Genomic DNA, 26,748 nt, shown 5'->3' with positions numbered 1-26,748 from the left:
ACCTTGGTCTCCAAAAATAAGAGGGGTTTAATTTAATTTATGAACAATCTTAATGAACAGCCGGGGATCTTGATCATGCACACGCACACAAACACGCACACACACACACACACGCACACACACACACACACACACACACACACACACACACACACACATGGTGGCCACTAGATGTCAGTAATGTTCAGGCCTAGCCCACCAAAGCCTCCCATGTTTCTGCAGCTTAAGCGGAACGTAACCAAGTGACCCACACTCTGACGTCATCGACGGACGGGCACGCCTATGCGTGCGTCACACAGGAACGCACTACAGTACTACAGTATGTCATGAACAGAACGCACATCACACTCCTAACTCAGTGCTATCGACACACATAGGTCCATGAGCACACACACACACACACACACACACACACACACACACACACACACTTTATGGCAGGTGGTGCTGCTGGGTTCGGGCGGGGGGGGGGGGGGGGGCAGAGGGGGCTTCACCTGCGTGGGGTGCGCGCGCAACACACGGTGTAGCTGGAGCTGCAATAGGTGATCTGGGGATGACGTTATGGCTCAGCGTAAAAAGCACGTGGTCATAGCAGGGGTCACGTGGTGTGCACAGAACGCGTTCCTCTGCACCGCGGGGTGTATTGGCAGTGTTGCCAGATTGGGCGGGAAATATGTCCCAATCTGGCAACACGTGTGTATCGGCGATGTAGGGCATGTTAAGTAAAGCGTTTCACCGCATAATGTGATTATGGCAGAGCAGTGAATCACGTGTGGGGTCATTTGATTAATAGATTGATCGATTAATTGATCGATTGGTTGCATCTGATTTCACCTTTTTTTTTTGGGGGGGGGGGTAGGGGTGTGTCCCGTTGTACAACGTCGACTCTATGTTTTTTAACAACACACCACGGATGGTCACGTGGTCACGGTGGTGAACCTGGATTAAAATAAATAAATAAATAATAATAATAAATAGATAAATGAATAAAATAACAACAACCCCAACACTGCATGTGTTCACGTGCAGATAAGCGTCTTGCAGCGGATGGGAGAAAACAACATCTGGAGCACGTCACGTCGCCGCGTCTCTTCCCCTCGGCGCGCGCCCTCGATGCGCGTTCACCGCAGAACAGACGCAGCAGCGGCGGCGGCAGGCAGGCAGCGACCGAAAGCAAGCGCGCGCGCGACGGCATCTCAACTCGCATCGTCTCCTCGCGCCTCTGTCCATCACAACGGTGAGGACGATGCATCTCTAACAGGATGACCCCGCGGGCACGCGCGTCCCCCTTAACGAGTCTGGCACGCGCGCGCGCGGGCATGAGCGTGGATGTACTGGACGTCTAAAGCCGCGCCGGGACCCCTAACCGGCACGTTCTTGCGCTGTTACCTGCGCCTCAACATGGCGTCCGGGGGCGGGAGCGGGTGGCAGACCCCCTGTAGCCCCCCCATCGTCGACAACACGAGCAGACACACGCGTACGTCCTCGTGCGCCGCGGCGATGTCGCGCGACGAAGGCGGCGGCGGCTGGTCGCTGGAGTACACGCAGGACCTGCACCTCAAGATGAGCAAGAAGATAGCCCAGCTCACCAAGGTGTGTGTGTGTGTGTGTGTGTGTGTGCACGTGCATACGCGTGTGTGCGTGCATGTGTTTACGTGCTGTCGGAGCCTTTCACGGATCCATCAGAGGCGTAAAGATGTGTGTTTGTGCGCGTGCGTGCTTATCAGCGCGCGTGCACGTGTGCGTGCGTGTGTTTACGTGCAGTCGGAGGCTTTATGGATCCATTCCAGGATGTATGTGTGTGTTTGTATGTTTGTGTGTATGTGTTTCTGTGCATGCATGTATGTATGCATGTATGTGTGTGTGCGTGTGTGTTTACGTGCTGTCGGAGCCCCCGTTTGTGGCGGTGTTGTTTCCGTAGCGGAGAGTGGAGGTGTCCTGCTCCACAGTGTAGACGGTACTTCAACCAGGGGACAGGATGGGGGGGGGAATTCCGTTTATTCGTGAATGATGGGATGTACCCAGCGCTCCTCATGTCGCTGGACGTGTTTTTCTGCGAGGTATAAAAATACGCAGACACACACACACACACACACACACACACACACACACACACACACACACACACACACACACACACACATACACACAGGTATGAATGAAAGAGGAATTGTTGTCATTCTATGAAGGTGTAGCTCTGCCGAGTTCCTATTGACTACCCCAGACTATACCAAGTGCCCGTGTGTGCACGTGTGCTTGCGTGTGTGTTTGTGCGTACGTGTGCGTGCGCTTGTTCTTTTTTTTGGCCAGCCTGGGATCAGTGAAGTTATGTCACCTTTTAGAGCAACCTCGTGTTTTGGCAGCGCTTCACTCCTCCTCCTCTCAGCTAAGCGACAACCTAAAACAAACAGGCCTACTCCTGCACAGAGGAACGTTACCGGTACCGGGCATCGACAAACACATAATGACGGGAAATAAACGGTACATATCCGGGAAATTGCTAGCAAAATGCTTGCAAAATGCTGGCACAATGCGGGCATCAAGCTGGCAAAATGTTTGCAAAATGCAGGAAAATTTCTGGCAAGATACAGGCAAAAAAAAACCTTTGGTTTGTTTGGAGGTGGGGGGGACTGCAGTCTGTAGTTTGGTCTATGCGTACTACAAGCTCAACACACTAGTGGGTTATATATTTTTATGTCACACCTTTTATTAAAACAATATGAATGGGCTTTGTGCCGATTTTACTTTTAACCTGTGACACATTGTTTCCGCCATCTTTTACTTGATAGCGGAATCATGTAGGGACTTTTCAGGTTTGAAAGACTTATCACCTAGAGTCATAGCGAGACTAATCACCTAGATACTAGAGTCATAGAGAGACTTATCACCTAGACTCTAGAGTCAGCGAGACTTACCACCTAGGCTCTAGAATCATGGAGAGATTTATCACCTAGACTCTAGTGTCATAGAGAGACTTATCACCTAGTCTCTAAAGTCATAGAGAGACTTTGACCTAGAGTCATAGAAAGACTTATCCGACTAATTCTGAAGTAGGGAGGGAGAGGCAGGAAGTCAACAGAGAGAAGCCAAGAGAAAGTGTCTGTGTGCGGCCCTTCCACCATTAAAACAAGCATCCATAATTCATTGAACACTTTATGGAACGGTTTAACAGTGCAGGCAAGACCTACTGCACGGCTGGACGTATTGTTGCAGTGAGTTTGTACTGGTTTCAGTGTAAACTGGTTTCAATTCGGACTGGTTTCAGTGTGAACTGTTTTTTTATTTGAACTGGTTTCAGTGTGAACTGGTTTCAATTTGAACTGGTTTCAGTGTGAACCGGTTTCAATTCGGAGTGGTTTCAGTGTGAACTGGTTAACATAAATTAACCTAAATAATCAATTGCATCGCTGGCTTTACTGGTAGATGGTGTGCCTTTTCCCTAGACACTGGACTGAGACCGATTTTTAGCTACGTGTGGAAAGGGGTTCTGAATGCAGTTGCACTCCGAGATATCGTTGAAGAAACAAAATGAGACAAAACAAGAAATATGAAGCTCAGGTTATTCTATTCGTTATATACACATCATAACAGGCATAGCAGTCATAGCTGGCAAGAACATTATTGTATCCCAAGTTCTCTTTAACAATGCAAAAAAAAGAATAGTAGTATAAGAAGATAAAAAGAGTAAAAATAGTAACAAAGTAATTTATGTTTGTATGTGTATGTATATATAAATATATGTTTAACTGGAGAAACTTAAAGTCAGTTTAAGTCTTGAATGCCCTCCCTCTCTCTCTCTCTCTCTCTCTCCCTCTTGCTCTTTCTCTCACTCTCTCTCTCTCTCTCTCTCTCTCTCTCTCTCTCTCTTTCGCTCTCTTCTCTCTCCCTCTCTTTTTCAGGTGATGTGTATGTATAAAGATATATATAACTGGGAAAAAAAAACGATTCTCTTTAAGTCTTGAACACTCTCTCTCTCTCTCTCTCTCTCTCTCTCTCAGGTGATTTACGCCCTTAACACCAAGAACGACGAACACGAGGAAGAGATGGAGGCACTGAAAGAGTCCCATGAAGACGAGGTACATCTGAGAATGTAAAGGATGTCTGGTCTCAGCAGCCTCACCTGGTCTGAGTCTGATTGGACTCTGGGGCTGCGGGAGGCTGCACACCTGTTGCTCGTTAATCAATCAGTGTGCAACAGTATCTGTTGCACACACTGTTACTGGGTACGCATGGCTGTCTGTGAGTGATTCACGAGTGAAGCTAGGAGAGAGGGCTGTCCCGGTGATTACAAGATTATCCGCAAGTCCAGAGAGGAGGATGGAATGGTAAAGGCAGTAGCTCAGTAGCTCAGGAGGTAGAGCGGGTTGACTGGTAACCGGGAGGTTGCTAGTTCGATCCCAGGCTCCTCCTAGCTGAGTTTCACGCTGTCCCTGAGCAAGACACCTCATTCTAACTGCTCCATGACGGAAGTTTGCTGGTTCGATACCTGGCCTCTCCTAGCTAAGCGTCGAGGTGTCCCTGAGCAAGACACCTCACCCTAACTGCTCCTGATCAGCTGGCTGTCGCCCTGCGTGGTCGACTCCGCCGTCGATGATTGAATGGTTGTAAGTCGCTGCAAAAATCCCTTAATGTAAAGGTAAAGGGTGTAAAAAGCTGCACTTGGGTAAGTGGACCTACGTTACACTTTGAGTAAGTGGTCATTTGTAACTCTTGGATCCATTCCAGGAACTCTTTGAATCCTGTGGCCTTTGCAAAAGCCAGATTGCTAAAGCTCAAATAAAGAGCTGGTCTCCAGCTTTGAAGCTCAAAGCAGAGAGAGCCAAGTGCACTAACCATCACTAGGTTAACCCATTCCTCGCACACAACAAAGATAGCTAGTGTAAGACGCTACACAACAATAACGACATACAATAAGAATACGAATAAAACTCTTGAATCTTGAATCATGGTTTTAGGGCTGGCTTCTGATCCTAGGTCAGCATAATAACTCTGCGTTTTAAGTGTTTTAAGACACGAGACACAACCTCAAGACACCCTCCTACCTTATAAGATCCCATGGCATGAAAATTTCACTTTCTGAGGTTTTCTAGGAAAGGAAATCAACTGCGTGTTTAAGTTCAGAAGGGCCAAACGTGTGGCTACACACAGCACTACAAAAGTTGTCAATATTGAAAAAGAAAAAAATATTTGTTGCACAGCGGAACGCTGTATCACATCATGAGCTGGCTGTTCTCAATTCACATCACGCATTCCATTAAAACTAGCCTACATCAGGCATTCTGATCAAAACTCATGCACTCCCCCCCACAATTATTCCAGAATTCAAGCAAAGCAAGAATGACCAAAAGTCACTTTGTGTCAACAAGAGACTGACTCCACTGACTATCAATTGCAAGTTAAAACAGCCGACCACTTGAGTGCAAAAAACACATAAGACCTCACCACAGCACCAGCAAATCTTAAGCAATAAATATTGCGTCTTAACTTTATTTATGTGGCAGTGGTCTGCAGATGCATCCCTTGGTGTAGCCTACCACATCCATTTAGTTCAACAGGTTATCGTTTTGATACTGTCCATTGTACTAGCAACCTGCTCTGTTGCTTTTTACCTATGTATTCAGGCTAAATTGACTTAATGGTCTGATGCCTCATCCTCCCAGTCAAATAGTATTGTTATTATTGGTAATGGCTACTTGCCAAATCTAAAAAATAACTTCACACAGTGTGTCTTTTTCCAATGTATTTGTTATCATTCGTAGTGTTGATCAGCAGAAAAATAGTTTGCCAAAGTCGTTGACGTCGCTTAGCAACCGAATACACTGGGGTTGATAAGTTACCGGACTGCGGAGTGATACAGATGACGTGAATCAGAGGCAAAAATGATCGTGTAATAATCAATAATAATTGGCAGCTGAACGTTAGGAAGGCCCATGCAAGTAAATGGAGCAGTCTACAGCATTGAGAAGAGCCGTGTAATAAGTAAGGGATAATGTATAGAACGCCGGTCATTATCGGGAACCAAGACACCTTCGCTGCGCGAAGTCCTTTGTTTTCCTTGACAGCGTCAATGGTGAATTATCAAATATAATTCACCGCCGGAAGTTGTGAAGAGCCCATGCAAGTGAACGGAGCGTTCCATTGCATTGAGAAGACCCGTGTAATAATCCATAATGATCCAACTCGATTTTTTTTTTTTTTTTACAAGTGTACAAAATTAATCTTGACGAAATCTGGTGGGGACGCGTCCCCGGCGTAATTGACGCCTATGCTGCTCCACCTTTGAAAAAACCAAGCTCAAATGCGCTGTTTCGGAATTTTCCCCGTCTGTCTTCATAAGGGAAAATGCCACCTCCCCTTTCTCTGCCTTGCCAGCCCAGAGAATTTGGCCCGCCAATGAGACAATGAGCTACGATTGTGCGTGTGCCACGTGTGTGTGTGTGTGTGTGTGTGTGTGTGATTACACACACTGTAACACAAGTGTTGTACCCTTCTTTGTTATTTGGATAACAGTTCTGCGGTTGGTGTTATGGCGTATAACACGTCAGTTCTTTGACGTCTCTGGTATTTCCACAACAACACTGTAGTTGGGCCGTGATAATATATATGATATGATATAGATATCTATGTATAATATGATATTATTTAAATATAGAGCCCCAGGACTCCCGCCGGAGCACCCGGAGTTTTCTAGAATATTTACAGAACACGGCCAAAGGCTGTGTGCGCCACACCATTGCGATACATCCACTGTGAACAGAGCGCATAGTACCGTGGCCTAGAGACACCGAAACGGCGCCTTTGGGGAAAGCTCAATGTGCGACTGGATCCTAGTGGCTATAATTCTGCACCACAGCTGAATTTCGGGAACATCTTCAAATACTATGTTAGGGGCCCACTAATATCTATATTAAAGCATCCATAAAGTACCATGCCATGGGACCTTTAATACACACACTTACATACACCTATATTCATGCTTACACTACCAAGGGACCGCAATGGAAATTTGTATGCTTACCTTTGTGCAGGTTTCAATAAAGAATTTCAATCAAACAATCCAAACCTATTCTCCCTCTCTCTTTCTCTCGCTCTCTCCCTCTCTCCTTCCCACCTCCTTACCTCTCCCTCTCTCCCACCTCCCTCCCTCCCTCACTCATTCACTCCCACCCTCTCTCTCTCTCTATCCCTCTCCCACCTCTCTCTCCCCCTCCCTCCTAACCTCCCTCACCTCCGCCCTCTCTCCCTCCATCATCGAGCATAACATCTCAAACGGTATTATTATTAGGTTGAAACTGCAGTTGTTTCAAGACACTAGTCACACCCTCAAGACACACCCTCCCTCCTTCCCTCCCTCCATCCCTCCCCCTTCTCTCCCTCCATCATCAAACATAACATCTTAAAACTTGTTATTATTAGGTTCGGAACGGCCGTGTTTCAGACACTAGACCTTTGGTGTCAGTGTGTTGGCCTGGCGGTTTGAGCGTGTTAATGTAGTCAGCGTTCCAGCTCGCCTACTCTGATTCACTGAGTCCTAACTCACAAAGTGTGAGCCATCTGTTTTCCCAGACAGCCTCGCTTTGTGCCAAATCGACTCTAGTTTGAGCTCACTCCCTCCCTCTCTCTGTCTGTTGCTCTCGCTCTCTCTCTCTCTCTGTCTGTCTGTCTGTCTGTCTGTCTGTCTGTCTGTCTCTGTCATTCTCTCTCTCTCCTTCCCTCCCTCTGTCCCCCCCCCCCCCCTCTCTCTCTCTCTCTCTCTCTCTCTCTCTCTGCTTAGTGCCTGTGGTGGGTGGAGTTTGTATATTGGGTCACGGTAGTGCGGCTCAAGTTTGAGAAGTGGGTTTGATCGTGTACGTGCAAATTGAAATACGTTTGCATCCTTATTTTTATAATTGGATGCTTTTCTTTTGATTGCTTAATGTAATGTAATCTAATATTTTTACATGAACATTTCTTTAATTAATTTTTTTCATTATCAGCTTTTGTTTTCAGGGGTATATGAAAAATATATAAAATACATATCAAAAACAAAATGGACAATTACATCATACCTTCCATATAGAACGTAGATGGTAGTTAGTATTGCACATACATTTTTTAATTCAAATATTAATATATATTATATAATATTATAATATATAATTCTATAATATATTAATATTATATAATTCTATCATGTATTAATATTATATGATATAATATTCAATAAAACATTGGATAGTTTTAATTATATAGTTCACATCAAACCATCCACTTTATTCCTCCCATGGTTTACAAATCGAGATATCTTACCTTAATCTCGTCTTTCCTTTTGTTTTTCGGGCGCGGGGCCAACAGGTCCAACACATCGTCACGGAGACACGGGACAAGATAATGCAGTTCAAGAACAAGATGGCGGACGAGGCGGACCTGCGGCGGCGGCTGGCCAGCCTGGAGGAGTCGGTGGAGATGCACGAGCACATGAAGAGACAGGTCTGTCTGTCTGTCTGTCTGTCTGTTTGAAGCGACAGGTCGGATGTCTCTGTCTCTCGCTCTGTCTGTTTCCTTCTCTGTCTGTCTCTCTGTCTGTCTATCGGTCTGTCTGTCTGTCTGTCTGTCTGTCTGTCTCCCTCTCTGTCTGTCTGTCTGTCTGTCTTTCTGTCTGTCTGTCTGAAGCGACAGGTTGGATTTGTCTCCCTCTCTGTCTGTCTGTCTGTGTATCTGTCTCCCTCTCTGTCTGTCTGTCTGAATCAGCAGGTCGGATGTCTCTGTCTCCCTCTCTGTCTGTCTCTCTGTTTGTCTGTCTCTCTGTCTCCCTCTCTGCCTGTCTCCCTCTCTGTCTGTCTTCCTCTCTGTCTGTCTGTCTGTCTTCCTCTTTGTCTGTCTGTCTGTCCGTCTCTGTCTGTCTGTATGTCTGTCTGTCTATCTGTCTGCCTCTCTTTCTGTCTGTCTGACTAACTCTCGGTCTGTCTCCCTCTCTGTCTGTCTGTCTCCCTCTCTGTCTGCCTGTCTCCCTCTCTGTCTGTCTGTCTGACATGAAGCATCGGAGTCGACACGTTTATATCGTGTGTTGACACTGGCACAAAACATCCAAAAAATCATACGGTTTACAGTTTTTCTCAGTCACTTTGTTACATTTCTCGAATCATCCTCGACATTTGGAAAACAGTAAATGCATTTCTCAAAACAATTCGTACAAATAGCAAAACACGATGGATACCTGCAAAAGCCAGTCTCTTGCTCAAAATCCGTAGTTCATCTCTCAAAATAAATTATCTGTGTCAATGAACATGTCAGCGCCATCAGAATGACAAGTTCTTGTGTAATTGTGTACGGATAAGACAGTCAAATTGCTTAGTCATGTTGTCAATATAACAGTGTACTCTGAGGGATGTTCTGATGTAAACTATGGCTCAAGTTTTGAAGACAATTATTGTAAATTGTAAGTTACACCTTAGTGTATGTGGGAGATTGATTGCAAGAGACTTGACAAGATTCACATTTACGCTTTGACTGTTTGTACTGTAATTTGTTGACAGACCATGTCATTGCTAGAAATGTGAACATAGGACAATCTCCTTAGGGTAAACTACACATGCATTGCTGTCGGAATTACAGTGCAGTCTTCCTACACCTCATGACGTTCCTGTTGGGCCACAAATTCTCATTCTCACACAGCCTCCCTCCTCTTCCTCGTCTTCTTCTCTCTGGCTGTTGACCCCGTCCAATTCCTTGTCCTTCCATTGTAAGACAATGTAACATTGTGTTGTGCTCCAGCTATATATATACTTGCCAGTTCATGGTTCATGAGATGCACCTTTGAGCTATTTCAGTAAACTGGTTGATCATTGGTTGATATAACACTTCACAAATTTCCCTGCTTGGATAAAGTCAAGATTCACCTTGTAGTAATTTACCAATTCAGAAAAGATTTAGGAAAAAATTCTAATGGAAATATATAGAAATATGCTTGACATATTATAACAACTTGTTCAACCATTTTGCATGTAAAGACTTATGCAATGAACTAATGGCAAAATGTTGTAGGGGTGAGACTATTCACTGGTACATTCATTTGCATGAATGTACCAAAGCATTTGCAACTTCAAATAAATGAGAAACTGCTTTTTTGATTTGCACGTGACACAATGATGTGAAGATTGAACAGGTAGTTTTGAGAATTCTGATCTGAGAAATGTACCAAAGCGACTGAGAAAAACGATAAATCGTTACTATGAATGTGTGCAACAATTAATCGTACCTTGTCGGTAAATCCAGTGAAAATAAAATTGTACTAAAAGTCGACGTACAACGTTCCTGCATGAAAAGTTGTGCAATTGTTATTGCGAAAACAGTTAAATAATAAGCGGGTGCGCTGGTCAGAGTTTGACATGATCTCATCACGCGTGTGTGTGTGTGTGGCTGTGTGTGTGTGTGGTGTGTGTGTGTGTGATTGTGTGTTTGTGCCTTGATCTGGTGTCTATATTTGTGTGTGTGTGTGTATGTGCGTGTGTGTGTTTGTGTGTCTGTGTGTGTATGCGCGAGTGTGTGTTTGTGTGTCTCTCTATGTGTGTGTGTTTGTGTGTGTGTGCATGTGTGTGTGTGTTTGTGCTTGTGCGTGTGTGTGTCGGTATGTCAGGCCCTGGCTGAGTTTGACATGTACAGACAGAGGATAGAGGACGCCCAGATCTGCACAGAAGCCCAGCACACACAGAGAGTGGTGTCCATGAGCAGAGAGGTAGGACACACACACACACACACACACACACACACACACACCATCTCTCTCCCTCTCTCAGTCAGTCACCCAATCACTCTCACTCGCTCTCTCTCTCTCTCTCTCTCTCTCTCTCTCTCTCCCTCTCCCTCTCCCTCTCTCTCTCTCTCTCTCTCTCTCCTTCCTTCTCTCCATTTCTCCCTCCCTCCCTCTCCTCCTCCTCCTCCTCCTCCCTCCCTCTCTCTCTCTCTCTCCCCCCCCCAACAGGTGGAGGAGATGCGGCGGGACTTTGAGGAGAAGCTGCGCTCCTTCGGCCAGACCCAGGCCACGGTGGAGGGGGAGAAGCGCCGCGCCCTGGAGGAGCTGCGGGCCTCCCACCGGGGGGAGGTGGAGGCCCTGCTGCACGCCCAGCAGCACCACAGCGCCTCCTCCTCGGAGGAGCAGGAGAAACAGGCGGAGACGCACCGCCACGAGGTGGGGGGGGGGGAGGAGAGGGAGGAGGAGAGGGGGGGGGAGGGAGGAGGAGAGGGGGGGGGAGGGAGGACAGACAGACCGAGAGGGAGACAGAGAGACAGACAGTCAGATAGAGAGGGAGGGAGACAGACAGACAGACAGACAGCCAGACAGACAGAAAAAGAGGGAGACAGAAAGGGAGAGGGAGAGAGAGACAGAGAGGGAGATAGACAGACAGACGGACAGACAGACAGACAGACGTGGTGGGAGGGGCAGGGATGAGCATTTAGTCGTGCAACGAGCGGGTGTGTGTGTTTAACGTGTGTCCTGTCTGAAGGGCTGGGCGTCTCGCTCTCTGTCTGTCTGTCAGTCTGATGGTCTGTCTCCTTTTTCTGTCCGTCTGTTTTCTATCTGACTATCTGTCTCACAATCTGAATGTCGTTCTGTCTCTCGATCTGTTTTCATGCCTGACTCTCTCCCTCCCTCCCTCTCTCCCCCCTCCCCCCCTCCCTCCCTCCCTCTCTCCCTCCTCCCCTCTCCCCCCCCTCCCTCCCTCCCTCTCCCCCCTCCCTCCCTCCCTCCCCCCCTCCCTCTCCCCTCCCTCCCTCCCTCTCTCCCCCCTCCCCCCCTCCCTCCCTCCCTCTCTCCCCCCTCCCCCCCTCCCTCCCTCCAGGTGGAGTCCCTGATGGAGCGCGTGGAGCAGCTCACCCGGGACAAGGTGCAGCTGGTGGAGGAGTATGAGGGCCAGCTGGCCAAGGCCCAGGACTTCTACGAGAGGGAGCTGGAGGGCATGCGCCGCACCCACCAGCTCACCGCCGAGAACCTGCTGGCCTGGAAGCACACCGAGGTAGGGCCATACTGAGGGGAAGGGGTCAGGGGCCAAGGAGCCAATAGGGACCAGGAGCACATCGCTCCATGGAGCCCAAAGCATCAAGAGCCTCCAGGGGCCATTAGCCTCAATGAGTGCATAGCATCTTATAGCCTCCTTAAAACTCTGATCGCCTCCACTAACACATAGCCTCCAATAGCCTCCAATAGGGGCCAGGTACAACTCCTGGGGCCAATAGCCTCCAACAGCCTCCAATAGCCTCCTGGGGCCAATAGCCTCCAACAGCCTCCAACAGTCTCCAACAGCCTCCAACAGTCTCCAACAGCCTCCAACAGCCTCCAATAGCCACCAATTGCCTCCAGGAACCTCCAATAGCCCCTAGCCTCCAATAGCCTCATGAAGCCTCTAATAACCTCCTGGAGTCCATAGCCTCATATCCCCCCCCCCTCCTCCTCCCCCCTCCAGGTGGAGCTCCGCAAGGAGTTCCAGCTCCAGGAGGTGGCGCTGCAGCGCTCCCTGGCCAAGCTGCGCTGCGACCTGCAGCGGGCCCAGGAGGAGGCCCGGGAGAACCGGGACAAGGCCAACAGGCTGCAGACCTCGCTCACCAACGCAGAGGGCACCATCAAGGTGTGTGTGTGTGTGTGACTATGTGTGTGTGCTTGTGTGCATGTGTGTGTGTGTGTGTGTGTGTGTACTTTTACATTTATGCCAGTCCGCCTTTTCCCACATTAATATTATTCAGTCTAAATACCGTTCAACCATCACTGATGGTCATGTGGAAGCCTTCTTGAGACTAGCTACCAGCAGCTTCTGTCTGTCTGGACTATGCAACCCTGGCTGACCGCGGTCAGTGAAAGTCATCATGAGCATGTACTCAGTAAACCTTACTACTATATAATAGCAGGCCTGTCGCACAAGTTACTCGACAAGTTGGTCAACCCGCAAATGCCAAGCAGCCCGCAGCACACATACACAGCACGCGCGCGCGCACACACACACACACATGGCCTACACACACACACTGCACACGAACACGAACGCTCACACACACACACACACACGCACACCGCAAAAACACGTGCGTGGACGCAGACGTTGCAAGAGATCGAGATACAGCCCCGCCGTCGACATTATCTCCGGGCTGAGACGTTATACACTTTCTTGCTAAACATTATTTATTTTTTCATTTTACTCGCCTCCTTGAGCATCCCGCAATGTTTTTGCGATATTGATATCCCAGCTCCGACTGTTTTAACGGCCCCCGCCGTCGACACACTCTCCCAGGTAAGACGTTATGTCTACAGACATTAACGATAAAAGAAGTGAAGAGAGGATTTCTCACGTCGACAACGCAACGCATTGTCGTTATTTTCATCATTTAAAACCGTTAAATTCAAACATCGCGGCGACCGGCATATCAACAAAAAAGACGTGCTATCTCTTAAAGAGACAGCGTCTCTATAACACAGAACGAAAACATGTCCATAACACAGTATGGGGAATTATGTCTATAGAGTCCACCACAAGACCTGACTTTATTGCTGAAATGTAATATTTGCTCTCTTAATATTGATATCCCCCCTCTCGACTGTTTTAGATGTTTTATTTTACTAATGTTTTGTGTGTAGGCTATGTGTGACTGTAGGGTACTGCTGCCTGTCTTGGCCAGGACACTTGAAAAGGATATTTTTAATCTCAATTACGTCTTTTTCTGGTTAAAAAAATAAAACATCTTAAACTCTCACGTCAATGTACAATCTGCAATCTTGCCCTCACACCCCCCCTTCTCCCTCTCCCATCCCCCGCACAACACCGTGCTTTATTTCGTTATCGTTAGGTAGGTTGCTGCCTTAGCTGTTGTTACACTTAGTTTATACGCTTCTGTAAATTAACACAATTTTCAGTTTCAGAAGAAGCTGTTTATTATTATTATTATTATTATTATTATTATTATTATTATTATTATTATTATTATTATTATTATTATTTTCAACTAACCAATAGTAGTTGCCATGTCGCTTGCCAGTCGCGTGTTGATGACGCTTCAGTCTGCATTTGCATGTCATTGATTGGCCACCTAAATGATAATCAGCCTGTCGCCTTTTGTTCACTGAATGGTTTAAACATATTTAAATATTGGCACTGCTTTTCAGAGTCATTCATTGTGAACGCTAAACGATAGGTCTTATCATAAACCTAAAAGTACACGTCATACAATAAATTATAATACATGAGTTCACAGCTGCACGCGTATATCGATTTTTATTTTATTTTATTATTATTATTGAAAGTTAGCTGAAGATTATACTCTCTGTTTTCTCAGTTAAACACAGAAATCAACTTCATTTGTCCGATTGTTTGTTATATGGGAAATGAAGCAAAAAATAAGCTCTCATTCTCTGGTAACGCAGTCGTTCGCGACGTCTCTCTTCTTTGTAGTTTCTTCTATTTGTCTCTAACTCATGCTCCAATCTTTCATCGATCGATGCTTCAGATGTGGTGAATGCAACAGAGTATATGATGCATCGTTGCAGAAATATTTAAGATGATCGCATTGAGTTCTGCCCCTTCTGCCTCAATGCTGTCTGCGGTCAAACCAAAACAAACTACAGTGACAGTGGCCACACTTATCCGGCCTCTTACAAACTTAGACCCTACGTCATATACCGCCCCTTGCAAGCCCACACCCCTTAACCCCCGTTGATTCTACTGATGTCTGAACGACATCGATGTCCGCATATACAGTGGGGCAAAAAAGTATTTAGTCAGCCACCAATTGTGCAAGTTCTCCCACTTAAAAAGATGAGAGAGGCCTGTAATTTTCATCATAGGTATACCTCAGCTATGAGAGACAAAATGAAAAAAAAAAATCTAGAAAATCACATTGTCTGATTTTTAAAGAATTTATTTGCAAATTATGGTGGAAAATAAGTATTTGGTCAATAACAAAAGGTCATCTCAATACTTTGTTACATGCCCTTTGTTGGCAATGACAGAGGTCAAACGTTTTCTGTAAGTCTTTACAAGGTTTTCACACATTGCTGCTGGTATTTTGGCCCATTCCTCCATGCAGATCTCCTCTAGAGCAGTGATGTTTTTGGGCCTTTGCTGGGCAAAACAGACTTTCAGCTCCCTCCAAAGATTTTCTATGGGGTTGAGATCTGGAGACTGGCTAGGCTACCCCAGGACCTTGAAATGCTTTTTACGAAGCCACTCCTTCGTTGCCCGGGCGGTGTGTTTGGGGTCATTGTCATGCTGAAAGACCCAGCCATGTTTCATCTTCAGTGCTCTTGCTGATGGAAGGAGGTTTTCACTCAAAATCTCACAATACATGGCCCCATTCATTCTTTCCGTCACACGGATCAGACGTCCTGGTCCCTTGGCAGAAAAACAGCCCCAAAGCATGATGTTTCCACCCCCATGCTTCACTGTAGGTATGGTGTTCTTTGGATGCAACTCAGCATTCTTTCTCCTCCAAACATGACGAGTTGAGTTTTTACCAAAATGTTCTATTTTGGTTTCATCTGACCATATGACATTCTCCCAATCCTGTTCTGGATCATCCAAATGCTCTCTAGCAAACTCCAAACGGGCCCGGACATGCACTTGCTTTAGCAAGGGGACACGTCTGGCACTGCAGGATTTGAGTCCCTGGCGGCGTAGTGTGTTAGTGATGGTAGCCTTTGTTACTTTGGTCCCAGCTCTCTGGAGGTCATTCAGTAGGTCCCCCCGTGTGGTTCTGGGATTTTTGTTCACCGTTCTTGTGATCATTTTGACCCCACAGGGTGAGATCTTGCGTGGAACCCCAGATCGAGGGAGATTATCAGTGGTCTTGTATGTATTCCATTTCCTAATAATTGCTCCCACAGTTGATTTCTTCACACCAAGCTGCTTACCTATTGCAGATTCAGACTTCCCAGCCTGGTGCAGGTCTACAATTGTGTTCCTGGTGTCCTTTGACAGCTCTTTGGTCTTGGCCATAGTGGAGTTTGGAGTGTGACTGTTTGAGGTTGTGGACAGGTGTCTTTTATACTGATAAGGAGTTCAAACTGGTGCCATTAATACAGGTAACGAGTGGAGGACAGAGGAGCCTCTTGAAGAAGAAGTTACAGGTCTGTGACAGCCAGAAATCTTGCTGGTTTGTAGGTGACCAAATACTTATTTTCCACCATAATTTGCAAATAAATTCTTAAAAAATCTGACAATGTGATTTTCTGGATTTTTTTTTTTCATTTTGTCTCTCATAGCTGAGGTTTACCTATGATGAAAATTACAGGCCTCTCTGGTCTTTTTAAGTGGGAGAACTTGCACAATTGGTGGCTGACTAAATACTTTTTTGCCCCACTGTACATGTAAAGCATGAAGTGTGGATCCCCCTCACGGGCGAATCTCCTGATATAGAAATGTGGCGAAAATGCAGGGGACTTGTGTCCTTAAAATGATTATGCTTGCTTCATAACGTAAGGAGAAAATGTTTATGCTTGCTTCATTAATAGGTGAACCAAAATGTTATACGTTGTAATATTATAGGCAAAATGTTATTATATTATGCGCTCAGAAATTTGTTAGATTATCGACCGGGGTTTCCACAATATAGCTATGAGTTTAATTACAACTAGAGGTTGCACCTCTAGTATAAATAAATAAATATATTTAGCATTTTTTAATGTAGGTAGATAATTTTGACCTGGTCATTTTGAAAGTAGCACGCTCTGTCATGAGGGATAAACAGTCAGCACACTCGAACCCTTAACCCTGGATAAACAGTCAGCACACCCTAACACCTACATAGATAAACAGTCAGCACACTGTAACCCCTAACCCTGGATAAACAGTCACCACCCTAACCCCTCAAAGCAGTGTCAGGGGGACAGTCAGTAAAGAAACAGGCAGAAGGGATAGATGATGGCTTAACCAGTGATGGAAGTGATGGAACCTGTTTCTTATTCAAAGGTGTGTGAATGCACGTGCACTGTGTGTGTGTGTTTGTGTGTGTGTGTATGTGGCCCCTTGTCCTCAGAACGTCAGTGCTCGTACTGCAAATGTTTACGTACGTTCACATGTATATGTACTGTATGTGTATGTGCTTGTGTGCCAACGCTTCTGTGTGTGTGTGTGTATTTTTCTGTGTCTCTATTTTTGGTGTGTGTGTGTGCGCGTGTTCCTGTGTGTGCGTGTGTGTTTGTGTGCATGTGTGTGTGTGTGCGTGCCTGCGTGTGTGTATCTGTATGTGTGCTTGTGTGTGCCTCCCTGTCTGCGTATGTGTGTGTGTGTGTCTGCGTATGTGTGTGTGTGTCTGCGTATGTGTGTGTGTGTCTGCGTGTGTGGGCGTGTGTTTGTGTGTGTCTGCTTGGGCGTGCGTCTATGTGCGGGCATCTGTGTATATGCGTGTGCTTGCGTGTATCTGTGTGTATATGTGTGTGTGCACGTGTGTGCCTGTATGTGTGTACGTGCCTGTATGCATGTGTCTGCATATATGTGTGTATGCGTGCCTGTGTATTCTTGTGCGTGCATCTGCGTATATATACGCGCGCGTGTGTTCGTGCCTATACATGTGCGTGCCTGCGTGGCTGTATGCCTGTATGCGTGCGTGCCTGTACGTGTGTGTGTGTGTGTGTGCGTGCCTATATGTGTGTGCGCCTGTATGCCTGTGTGTGCGTGTGGCCTCCCCCAGAACCTGCACCAGCAGCTGAGCGAGGCGCTGCAGGACGGGGAGATCTGGGTGATGCAGCTGAAGGATACTGAGGACGAGCTGGAACACAGCCGTGACCGCGTGCAGCAGCAGGCCGGCGAGATCCTGCACAAAGCCAGTAAGGGTCTGTCTGTCTGTCTGTCTGTCTGTCTGTCTGTCTGCCTGTCTGTCTGCCTGCCTGCCTGCCTGCCTGCCTGCCTGCCTGTCTGCCTGTCTGTCTGTCTCCTGGGGGCTGGGTCGGTCCTGCAGTGTGCTTTTCTGGTCGGGTGTTTCTGTGTATGTGTGTGTCAGCAGCAGGCCGGTGAGATCCTGCACAAAGCCAGTAAGGAACAGTGTCTGTCTGTCTGTCTGGCTGTCTGTCTGCCTGTGTTTATGAGGGTTCACTGGCCCTTTAGTGTTTGTTTTCTTTTTCTCACTCACTCACTCTCTCACACACACTCACAAACTCACTCAGTCACTCTCTCACGCACGCACACACACACACACATAAAGAGACAGACACACACAAACACACACACACTTAGAGACACACACACACACACACACACAAACACACAGACACATGTAACTCTCTCGCCAGCAGCAGCAGTCACATGTTGATGCTGTCTGGTCTCAGCAGCCTCACCTGGTCGGAGTCTGATTGGACTCTGGGGCCGGGGAGGCTGCACACCTGTTGCTCGTTGACCAATCAGTGGTCAGCAGGTTGAACCACACGCTGAGAGAGAGATATCTACTCACTGTTTATCACTTACTGTTACTGCTGACTGTTTCTAACTTATCGTCATTACCTATTGTTTATAACTTAATGTTTAGAACATATTGTTTATTACTTAATGTTTATAACTTATTGTTATTAGTTAATGTTTATGACTTATTGTTATTAGTTAATGTTTATGACTTATTGTTTATTACTGATTGTTATTACTTCATGTTTCTTACTTATTGTTAATAACTTATTGTTTATTACTTAATGTTTATAACTTATTGTTATTATTTATTGTCATTACTTAATTTGTGTAACTTATTGTTATAATGTGTATTACTTAATGTTTATAACTTATTGTTATTACTAAATGTTTACTACTTACTGTTTATAACTTATGTTGTTACTTATTTTTATTACTCAATGTTTATTACTTACTTCAAAGTTACAACATCAAACTAATCCCTGGTGTGTGTGTGTGTGTGTGCGTCTATCTTGTATTTTCATGTGTATTTCTATGCATCTCTGCGTGTATGTGTTACTGGCCCTGCGTGTCTTCCCCCCAGGTCAGATCGGCAGCCTCCAGGCCACCCAGATGTCCCACGAGACCACCATCCGGGACCTGGACCAGGAGCAGGGCCGTCTGAAGGAGGCCATGTCCCGGCTGGAGGGCGAGCGCGAGGCCCTGCTGAACCAGAGCCAGGCCGCCGACGACGCGCACCGCCAGCAGGTGTTGAAGCTGGAGCAGGTGAGGGTGTGAGCCCGCCCACCTCCGGCTGGGAGGGCTGACGACCGGTTTGGAGGGGTACATTAATGTCAGGTGCTCACATTGGAGCAGGTGAGGGTGTTCTGGTTAGGAGGGGTATATAATGACTGTTTATGAAGGTCTGCTAATGAATGACTGTTTATGAATGTCTGCTAATGAATGACTGTTTATGAATGTCTGCTAATGAATGACTATGAATGTCTGCTAATGAATGACTGTTTATGAATGTCTGCTAATGAATGACTGTTTATGAATGTCTGCTAATGAATGACTGTTTATGAATGTCTGCTAACGAATGAGTGTTTATGAATGTCTGCTAACGAATGACTGTTTATGAATGTCTGCTAATGAATGACTGTTTATGAATGTCTGCTAATGAATGACTTTATGAATGTCTGCTAATGAATGACTGTTTATGAATGACTGTTCAATGCTTACTGTCTATGAATGACTGTTTAGTGCTCACTGTTTATGTATGACTGTTCAATGCTTACCATTTATGACTGACTGAGTTTATTACTTAATGTATGTAACTTATTGTTTGACTGACTGTTTAAGCATGGCAGTATTGACTCCTCCCCCTCCTCCTCCCTCCAACAGACTCTTCGCGAGGAGCACCAGCGGTATGAGAAGGAGCTGTTTCTGCTGCGGGGCCGCTACGAGGACGAGGCCCTGCGTTTCCAGGAGGCGCAGGTGCGCGCTCTGGAGGACGTTGAGGAGAGGCAGAGGGCCCTAAGGGAGGAGGTCCGGCAGGAGAAGGAGGAGGAGAAGGAGGTGCTGATGACGGTGAGTGTTGAGATCACAGCCATCTTCAAGAAAAATTAAAGCCCTTTTGATTCTATTTTTACATTTACATTCAGGGCGTTTAGCAGACGCTTTTATCCAAAGTGACTTACAATCAGTATTTGTCAGGAGAAGGAAAATGAAGCAGTATCACAGGAGCGGGGAGTGCTGTTGTACTGAATATCAGCACGGCTGTGATTCGGCTGTGATAATTCAGCTGATACTGCTCATTTTCAGTACAACAGCACGACCTCGAGTGTGATATTGCTTTTATACAACAGTTCTACAAGCAACATTTATCAATTAACAGTAATAAGCAACAACAGATTATGATTTGTTTGTTTATTTAATGATTTATTTGGCTCCGCTGACACAAATAGATCCGCGGCTAGACTGGGAATGAACTGTTGCCAAGCAACACATAAACACACTAGCTTGCTACTTTTCATACCGTTCACTCAAATGTTATGACTGGAAACCTGTTAATCTTTGCGGTGCAAAGTTGTTTGTAATCCAACCTACATAAAGACCATTAATAACATTAAGGGTTATTAGAACACCTGTAAAGCTGAGTGATGCATGTATAGTTAAAAGTCCAACACAAATAGACTCATGGAATGCCTCTTGTCTAATCAAATTACTTGGTCGTACTGTTTTATAAACAACAATATATCGCTGTCGGTACAGTAAGAATATTCATAGAAACAAGGGCCAATCACTAACAATCGCTAGGTGGATGAGGTCTGGTCTCAGCAGCCTCACCTGGTCTGAGTCTGATTGGACTCTGGGGCCGGGAGGCTGCAGACCTGTTGCTCGTTGACCAATCAGTGGTCAGCAGGTTGAACCACACGCACTGTGAGAGAGATATGCCCTCACTGTTTATCACTGACTCTTACTGCTTACTGTTTATAACTTAATGTTACGACTGACTATTATTACTTAAAGGTCCCATGACATGCCCCCAGGTGTGAGCGTGATTAGCCGTTTCAAGCCGTTTTGGAAATCTGCCCCTCATGACATCACAGGTGGGCGTGTCCACCTAGATGCGTGATGGATAGATGAGCAACGTTTGCTACAGTCCACTGGGTAGGCTGGTGGACCGATCTATCCAGCACGTATCTAGGTGGACACACCCACCTGTGATGTCATAAGGGGCATATTTCCAAAACAGCATGTAACGGCTAATCACACCATACCTGGTGGCATGTGACCTGTCATGGGACCTTTAATGTATGTAAGTTATTTAGAACTTTATGTTTATTTATTTTATTTTATTCAGGCCTTTAAATTCCCATTGGAACATGGGTAAAATGTTACATGTTTATAACCTACTGTTATTGCTTACTTCAGCATACTTTTTTTAACGGAATATCTAGGTGTACAGAGAACCATATCCAGCCACCATCACTCATGTGTTCTAATGTTACATTGTTTAATCGTGTTAAAAGGCTAATTGATGATAAGAATGATTAGAAAACGGTTGAATAAAAGTGTGAGTTTTCATGGAAAACATGAATTGTCCGGGTGACAACACAACTTTTGAACGGCAGTATCATCGTTCCATTTTTACTGCTAATTACAGCTCGGTTCTGATTCTACGTTCATTCAAACTGCGTGTTACTTGCGCAACAAACGCTGTCCATTGACAGTGTATTTCACAATAAGGGTTTACACAATAAAAGCGGTATTCACAATAAAAGTGTTTTTTTCACAATAAACTTGTTTTTCACAATAAAAGCTTTTTTCCACAATAAAAGCCCTTTTGGCAGTTTTAACTATATTTTCTCATTGGTCCTTCGTCCCCCCTTTTCCCTTTTTCAACCAATAGAAACTGTGCCATAATAGTCATTCCTCCTCATTCTTCCCCTGATTTCTCATTGGTCCTTTTCCCCTTTTTCGACCAATAGAAACTGAGCCAGGAGTTTGAGATCAAGCGGTTGTCCCTGGAAGAGCAGAGAGACCGTTTGCAGCAGCAGCTGGACAGCCTGAAGGACGAGCTGTCTGCCAAACTCAACATGGCCAACCAGGAGGTGAGGGGCAGCAGTGGCTCAGGTGGCAGAGCGGGTTGGTTGGCAACCGCAAGGTTGCTGGTTCAATCCCTGGCTCCTATCAAATCAGTTAAGGGGAGCCAAGGCATCACATGTGAAGCTATGAGATGCTCTGCTAACTTTTCCACTTTTTGTGTAGAGAGAGAGGGCAGCTTGTGGCTCAGGACGTTGACTTGTAATCACGAGGTTGCTGGTTTGATCCCCTGGCTCCTCCTAGCTGAGTGTCGAGGGGTCTCTGAGCAAAGCACCTGCCCCTGACGAGCTGGCTGTCGCCCTGGGTGGTCGACTCCGCCGTCGGTGTGTGAATGTGTGTGTGTGTGTGAATCGGTGGTTGTTAGGATATTGTAAAGCACTAGATAAATGCAGTCCATTAAGGAGTTATGTCATTAATGTTGTATATTCTCAACTCTTTATTAGATAGATAGATAACAACTTTGTTCAACTCCTTTGACTTCCTTTTAACAGCCCAGAAGCAGTAGAAAACACAGGATAAGATCATCTCTCTCTCTCTCCAACCTTCATCTCTCTCTCTCTCTCTCTCTCTCTCTCTCTCTCTCTCTCTCTCTCTCTCTCTCTCTCTCTCTCTCTCTCTCTCTCTCTCTTTCTCTCTGTCTGACTATCACTTTCTTTCTTTTCTCTCTCTTGCCCAGACAGGGCTTATTTTAGCGGAGACCGGAGGCGTTCTATACATTATCCTGCTTATTACAAGGCTACTTGCCAAAGCGTAAAAAATAACTTTGAATACGCTGGTGTTCATAAGTTACCGGACTACTTGCGGAGTGATACCACAGATGTGAATCAGAGGCAAAAAATTCACTTTCCGTGTAATTAGCGCCGTGTAATTAGTAAGGGATAATGAATAGAACGCCGGTCATTATCGGGAAAATAAGCCCCAACAGGGCGAACCGGACACGACGCGAACCGGAGGTGTCTTGCTTCGCCCTCAAGGGGTTATTTTTGATAATGACCAGTTCTATATACCTATATATACCATTCTATACATTATCCCATACTTATTACACGGCTACTTGCCAAACCGAAAAAATACTTTTTACAATTTATTTGTTACCAGCATGCATTCGTAGTGTTGATCAGCAGAGAAATAGTCTGCCAATGACGTTGACGTTGCTTAGCAACCGAGTACGCTGGGGTTGATAAGTAACAATAAGTTATAATTGACAGCTGAACTTTGGGAAGGCCCATTCAAGTGAACGGAGCGTTCCACGGCATTTAAAAGAGCCGTGTAATAAGGAAAAATAATTGACAGCTGAACGTTGGGAAGGCCTATAAGTGAATGGAAGGGTAATAAAGCGTGGTGTAGCATTCTCTCTGACCTTTGTGGTGCCCCTGGGTCTGCTTCTGGTTGTTGTTCCTCAGGTGTCTCACCTCCAGGAGCAGGTGAGGGAGAGCGATCACAAGCTGAGCTCGGCCCAGGGACAGATCGGCTGCCTCAAGGACACCCAGGAGAAGTTGAAGGTGGAGCTGGACGCGACAAGGGGCCGGGTCCGGGAGACCAGCAACCTCCTTACCGACCTACAGGTGGGCTAAAGTTGCTACAGTGCTAATGTCGCTAAAGTGCTAATTTCGCAGGTGGGCTAAAGTTGCTAACGTGCTAATGTCGCTAAAGTGCTAATTTCGCTAACGTGCTAATGTTGCTAACATGCTAATTTTACTAACGTGCTAATGTCGCTAACATGCTAATGTTGCTACCAGGATAGTGGCTGCTCGAGTGTGCTAATGTTGCTACCGTGCTAATGTCCCTACCTTGCTAATGACTGTTCACGTAGCTAATGCCGTTACCGTGCTAACGGCTGCTCGAGTGTGCTTTTTGTACTGACTGTTGCTTTTGTATGTTGCTTTGGCTGGTAAATCCGGCTCATGTCGTTGTGATGCTAACAAAGCTAAAAACTGCTAATAATACCAACCATACTAAATCGAGAGAGAGAGAGAGAGAGAGAGAGAGAGAGAGAGAGAGAGAGAGAGAGAGAGAGAGAGAGAGAGAGAGAGGGGGGGGGTGGGAGAGAGAGAGTGCGAGAGAGAGAGGTCCAGGTGTGAGAGATTGCGAGTGTGCAAGCGGGGGAAGATAATGAGTGAGCGACGGAACAGGACAGATGGTAGAGGAAGAGAGTGGAGAATACCACACTGATTGTACTGAGATGGAGAGCAAGAAACCGCTGAGTGGGAGAATAGGGCGTGATAAGAGCTGAACTGAAGAGAAGAGACCTCTAGGCAACAGCTAGCATGTTAGCCTAGTTCCAGCTACCATGGAGAGAGAGAGAGAGAGAGAGAGAGAGAGAGAGAGAGAGAGAGAGAGAGAGAGAGAGAGAGAGAGAGAGAGAGAGAGAGAGAGAGAGAGAGTTGATGTAGTTCCACCTAGCTTGTTTACCTCGTTCCAGCTAGCATGTGTAGGTATTTCTAGCTAGCATGTTGACGTAGTTCCAGCTAGCAGGTCTAGCTAGATCCAGCTAGCATTTTAACGTAGTTACAGCTAGCAAGTTAACGTAGTCCAAGCTAGCATGTTAGCTTAGTTCCAGCTAGCCTGCATTTATAGTTCCATATCAAGGTATTTTAAAAAACAGTTGGCACGTCAAGCAATTTTTTTTATCAAAAATAAACACAAAATCCGAGGCCCCATTGGTTGGGGATAGGCAGGTCCCCAAATGAGAGAGAGAGAGAGAGAGAGAGAGAGAGAGAGAGAGAGAGAGAGAGAGAGAGAGAGAGAGGGAGAGGGAGAGAGATGGAATGTTGAAACGTCATGAAAGATGTTTAATTAAAAATGGATGATTTGAAATGTTGGCGGGGAGGGGGAAGGTGGGGGATGGAAGAAAAAAGGCTGAGAGAGTCACATCTGGGCTTGAATACGAGGAGCAGATAAACAAAGCAATGCCTGGGGGGGTGAATGGATGAATGTGGTGAATGATTGGATGGAGACAAAAGAAAAATGACTGTTAGCAGGGAGGTCTGGGGACCGGAGATAGAGAGAGAGAGAGAGAGAGAGAGAGAGAGAGACGAGGTAAAAGGTAATTATGAAGGCGCGAGAGAGAGACAGTAAAGGGAGGAGAGAGAGATAGTATGCATGTGTATGTGTAGAGCTGAGTATAATGGAGAATAGTATAGTGTATAGTATAATACATAAGCTGAGCATAGTTCAATAAAGTATAGTAGCTGAACAAAGTATAGTATAGTGTAGCATAGTATCATGTAGCATAGCGTAGTATAGTGTAGCATAGTATAGAAGCTGAGCATAGTATGGTGCACTGATAGCACTGATATTGATACTGATGATACTGGTATTTTGGACTGATGGTTTCCCACTGACTAAAATCATTTATTATTCTGTGTGTGTGTGTGTGTGTGTGCGTCTGCGTCTGCGTGTGTGATGTAGGACTATACTATACTATGCTCAGCTTATGAAATATACCAAAATATACTAGAATACGCTCAGCTTGTATACTATACTACGCTTAGCAACTCTACTTTATGAAACTATGCTCAGTCTATGTACTTTACCATGCTATGCTAAACTACGCTCAGCTACTATGCTACGCTCATCTTGAACGCTACATACACTACGCTGTGCTGTACTACGTTGAGCTACTATTCTGTGCCTGTTGTAGGAGGAGATAGAGAGTGAGAAGCAGCAACACGAGGCCAGGCTCCTGTCCATCAGAACGGAGGAGAAACAGAGGATGGACAAGATGGCTGACGACCTCGACCTGAAATGGACGGACGCGTTGCGGTAAATATAATCTTCATCGAGATCCAAATATAACACACAGTATACAGACAAACATAAAATAAATTACACATAGCTCACATGTCGGCTTAATGGTTAAAATACGCACAGATGTTGGCTCCAATATTTCCAAAGGCTTGAGGAATGTCTTGTCTCACTTAGGTTAGGGTCCGTCAAAGAACTTATAATGCCGTTCCTAGACTCAGTAAGCCTGCACATAAATGTAAACATAAAATTCCTAAGCATTGCTTGGAAACCAGGAACATTACAGTTCACAAACATCTTGCTTGCAGTTTCCCACCTAGGGGGGAAACAGCAAGCCCTAAGAGGTTCATTATATGCCACTTATATGCCATCTTTCATTTACTATGGCTACACTGTAGATGTAATGGGTAAAGTGGAGTGCAATAATCTTTACAAATATTTAAATATTATTTTAAGCTTAAAATTATATACTTTCATACAAACTTAAAAACAAACTGCTTTATTCTGTTGGTGCTGCTATAATCTTTAACGATATTTAAACATTGTTTTGAGTACATAGTCTTACTGAGATCAGACTTAACTCGATTTGAGATTCCTAAGCTACCTCCCCCATGGTTATGTTAAAATGTTTATTTTTATATTTTTATTATTATTATACAGGCCTGTGGAAATTGGATTAAACGGGAAAAGACAATTTCTCACGTTGAGCACACGAATGCGTGACTCATTTATTTTGTAAGGAAAACAGGAAGTCAAAACACGCTGCAAGTCAAAACGCGCTGGGTGAAGAAATAGATATTATAATTGTGGGTGATAGGCCGCTTGGTCTATTAAGAATGGAACAGACCATTCATACAAAGAGCGTAGCATTGTGCAGACTTGTCATTCTCATTTTGTGGAGCAGCTTCTGTGTATGTGTTTGTGTGTGCTCTTTCTATGCATATGTTCATCTTTGCAATAAAAAAAAACAGACAATGCTGAAAAATACAGATTCAGTGAAGCCATGATGAAACGACGTGAAAGTACAGAAATCACGCAATGAACATTTCTAATCCAGCCA

The 26,748-nt window shown here is 45.5% G+C and overlaps 1 protein-coding gene across 1 annotated transcript in view; it reads left to right on the top strand.

Moving 5' to 3' along the window:
- Positions 1–1,154: 1,154 nt before the first annotated feature.
- Positions 1,155–26,748, top strand: part of LOC307076433 (protein FAM184A-like) — a 44,397-nt gene continuing 18,803 nt past the window's right edge. The window contains exons 1-13 of the mRNA XM_079737436.1: positions 1,155–1,593; positions 3,999–4,076; positions 8,335–8,469; positions 10,616–10,714; positions 10,961–11,167; positions 11,820–11,993; positions 12,441–12,602; positions 17,650–17,785; positions 18,937–19,118; positions 19,737–19,922; positions 21,827–21,949; positions 23,345–23,506; positions 25,585–25,706. Of these exons, the coding sequence (XP_079593562.1) occupies positions 1,330–1,593; positions 3,999–4,076; positions 8,335–8,469; positions 10,616–10,714; positions 10,961–11,167; positions 11,820–11,993; positions 12,441–12,602; positions 17,650–17,785; positions 18,937–19,118; positions 19,737–19,922; positions 21,827–21,949; positions 23,345–23,506; positions 25,585–25,706 (2,030 nt within the window). The 5' untranslated portion in view covers positions 1,155–1,329. The remainder of the gene's footprint in view (positions 1,594–3,998; positions 4,077–8,334; positions 8,470–10,615; positions 10,715–10,960; positions 11,168–11,819; positions 11,994–12,440; positions 12,603–17,649; positions 17,786–18,936; positions 19,119–19,736; positions 19,923–21,826; positions 21,950–23,344; positions 23,507–25,584; positions 25,707–26,748) is intronic.

Source organism: Pollachius pollachius (assembly GCF_949987615.1).
Source record: "Pollachius pollachius genome assembly, chromosome: 6".
Taxonomy (NCBI): domain Eukaryota; kingdom Metazoa; phylum Chordata; class Actinopteri; order Gadiformes; family Gadidae; genus Pollachius; species Pollachius pollachius.
This window is presented reverse-complemented; position numbering and strand designations above follow the sequence as displayed.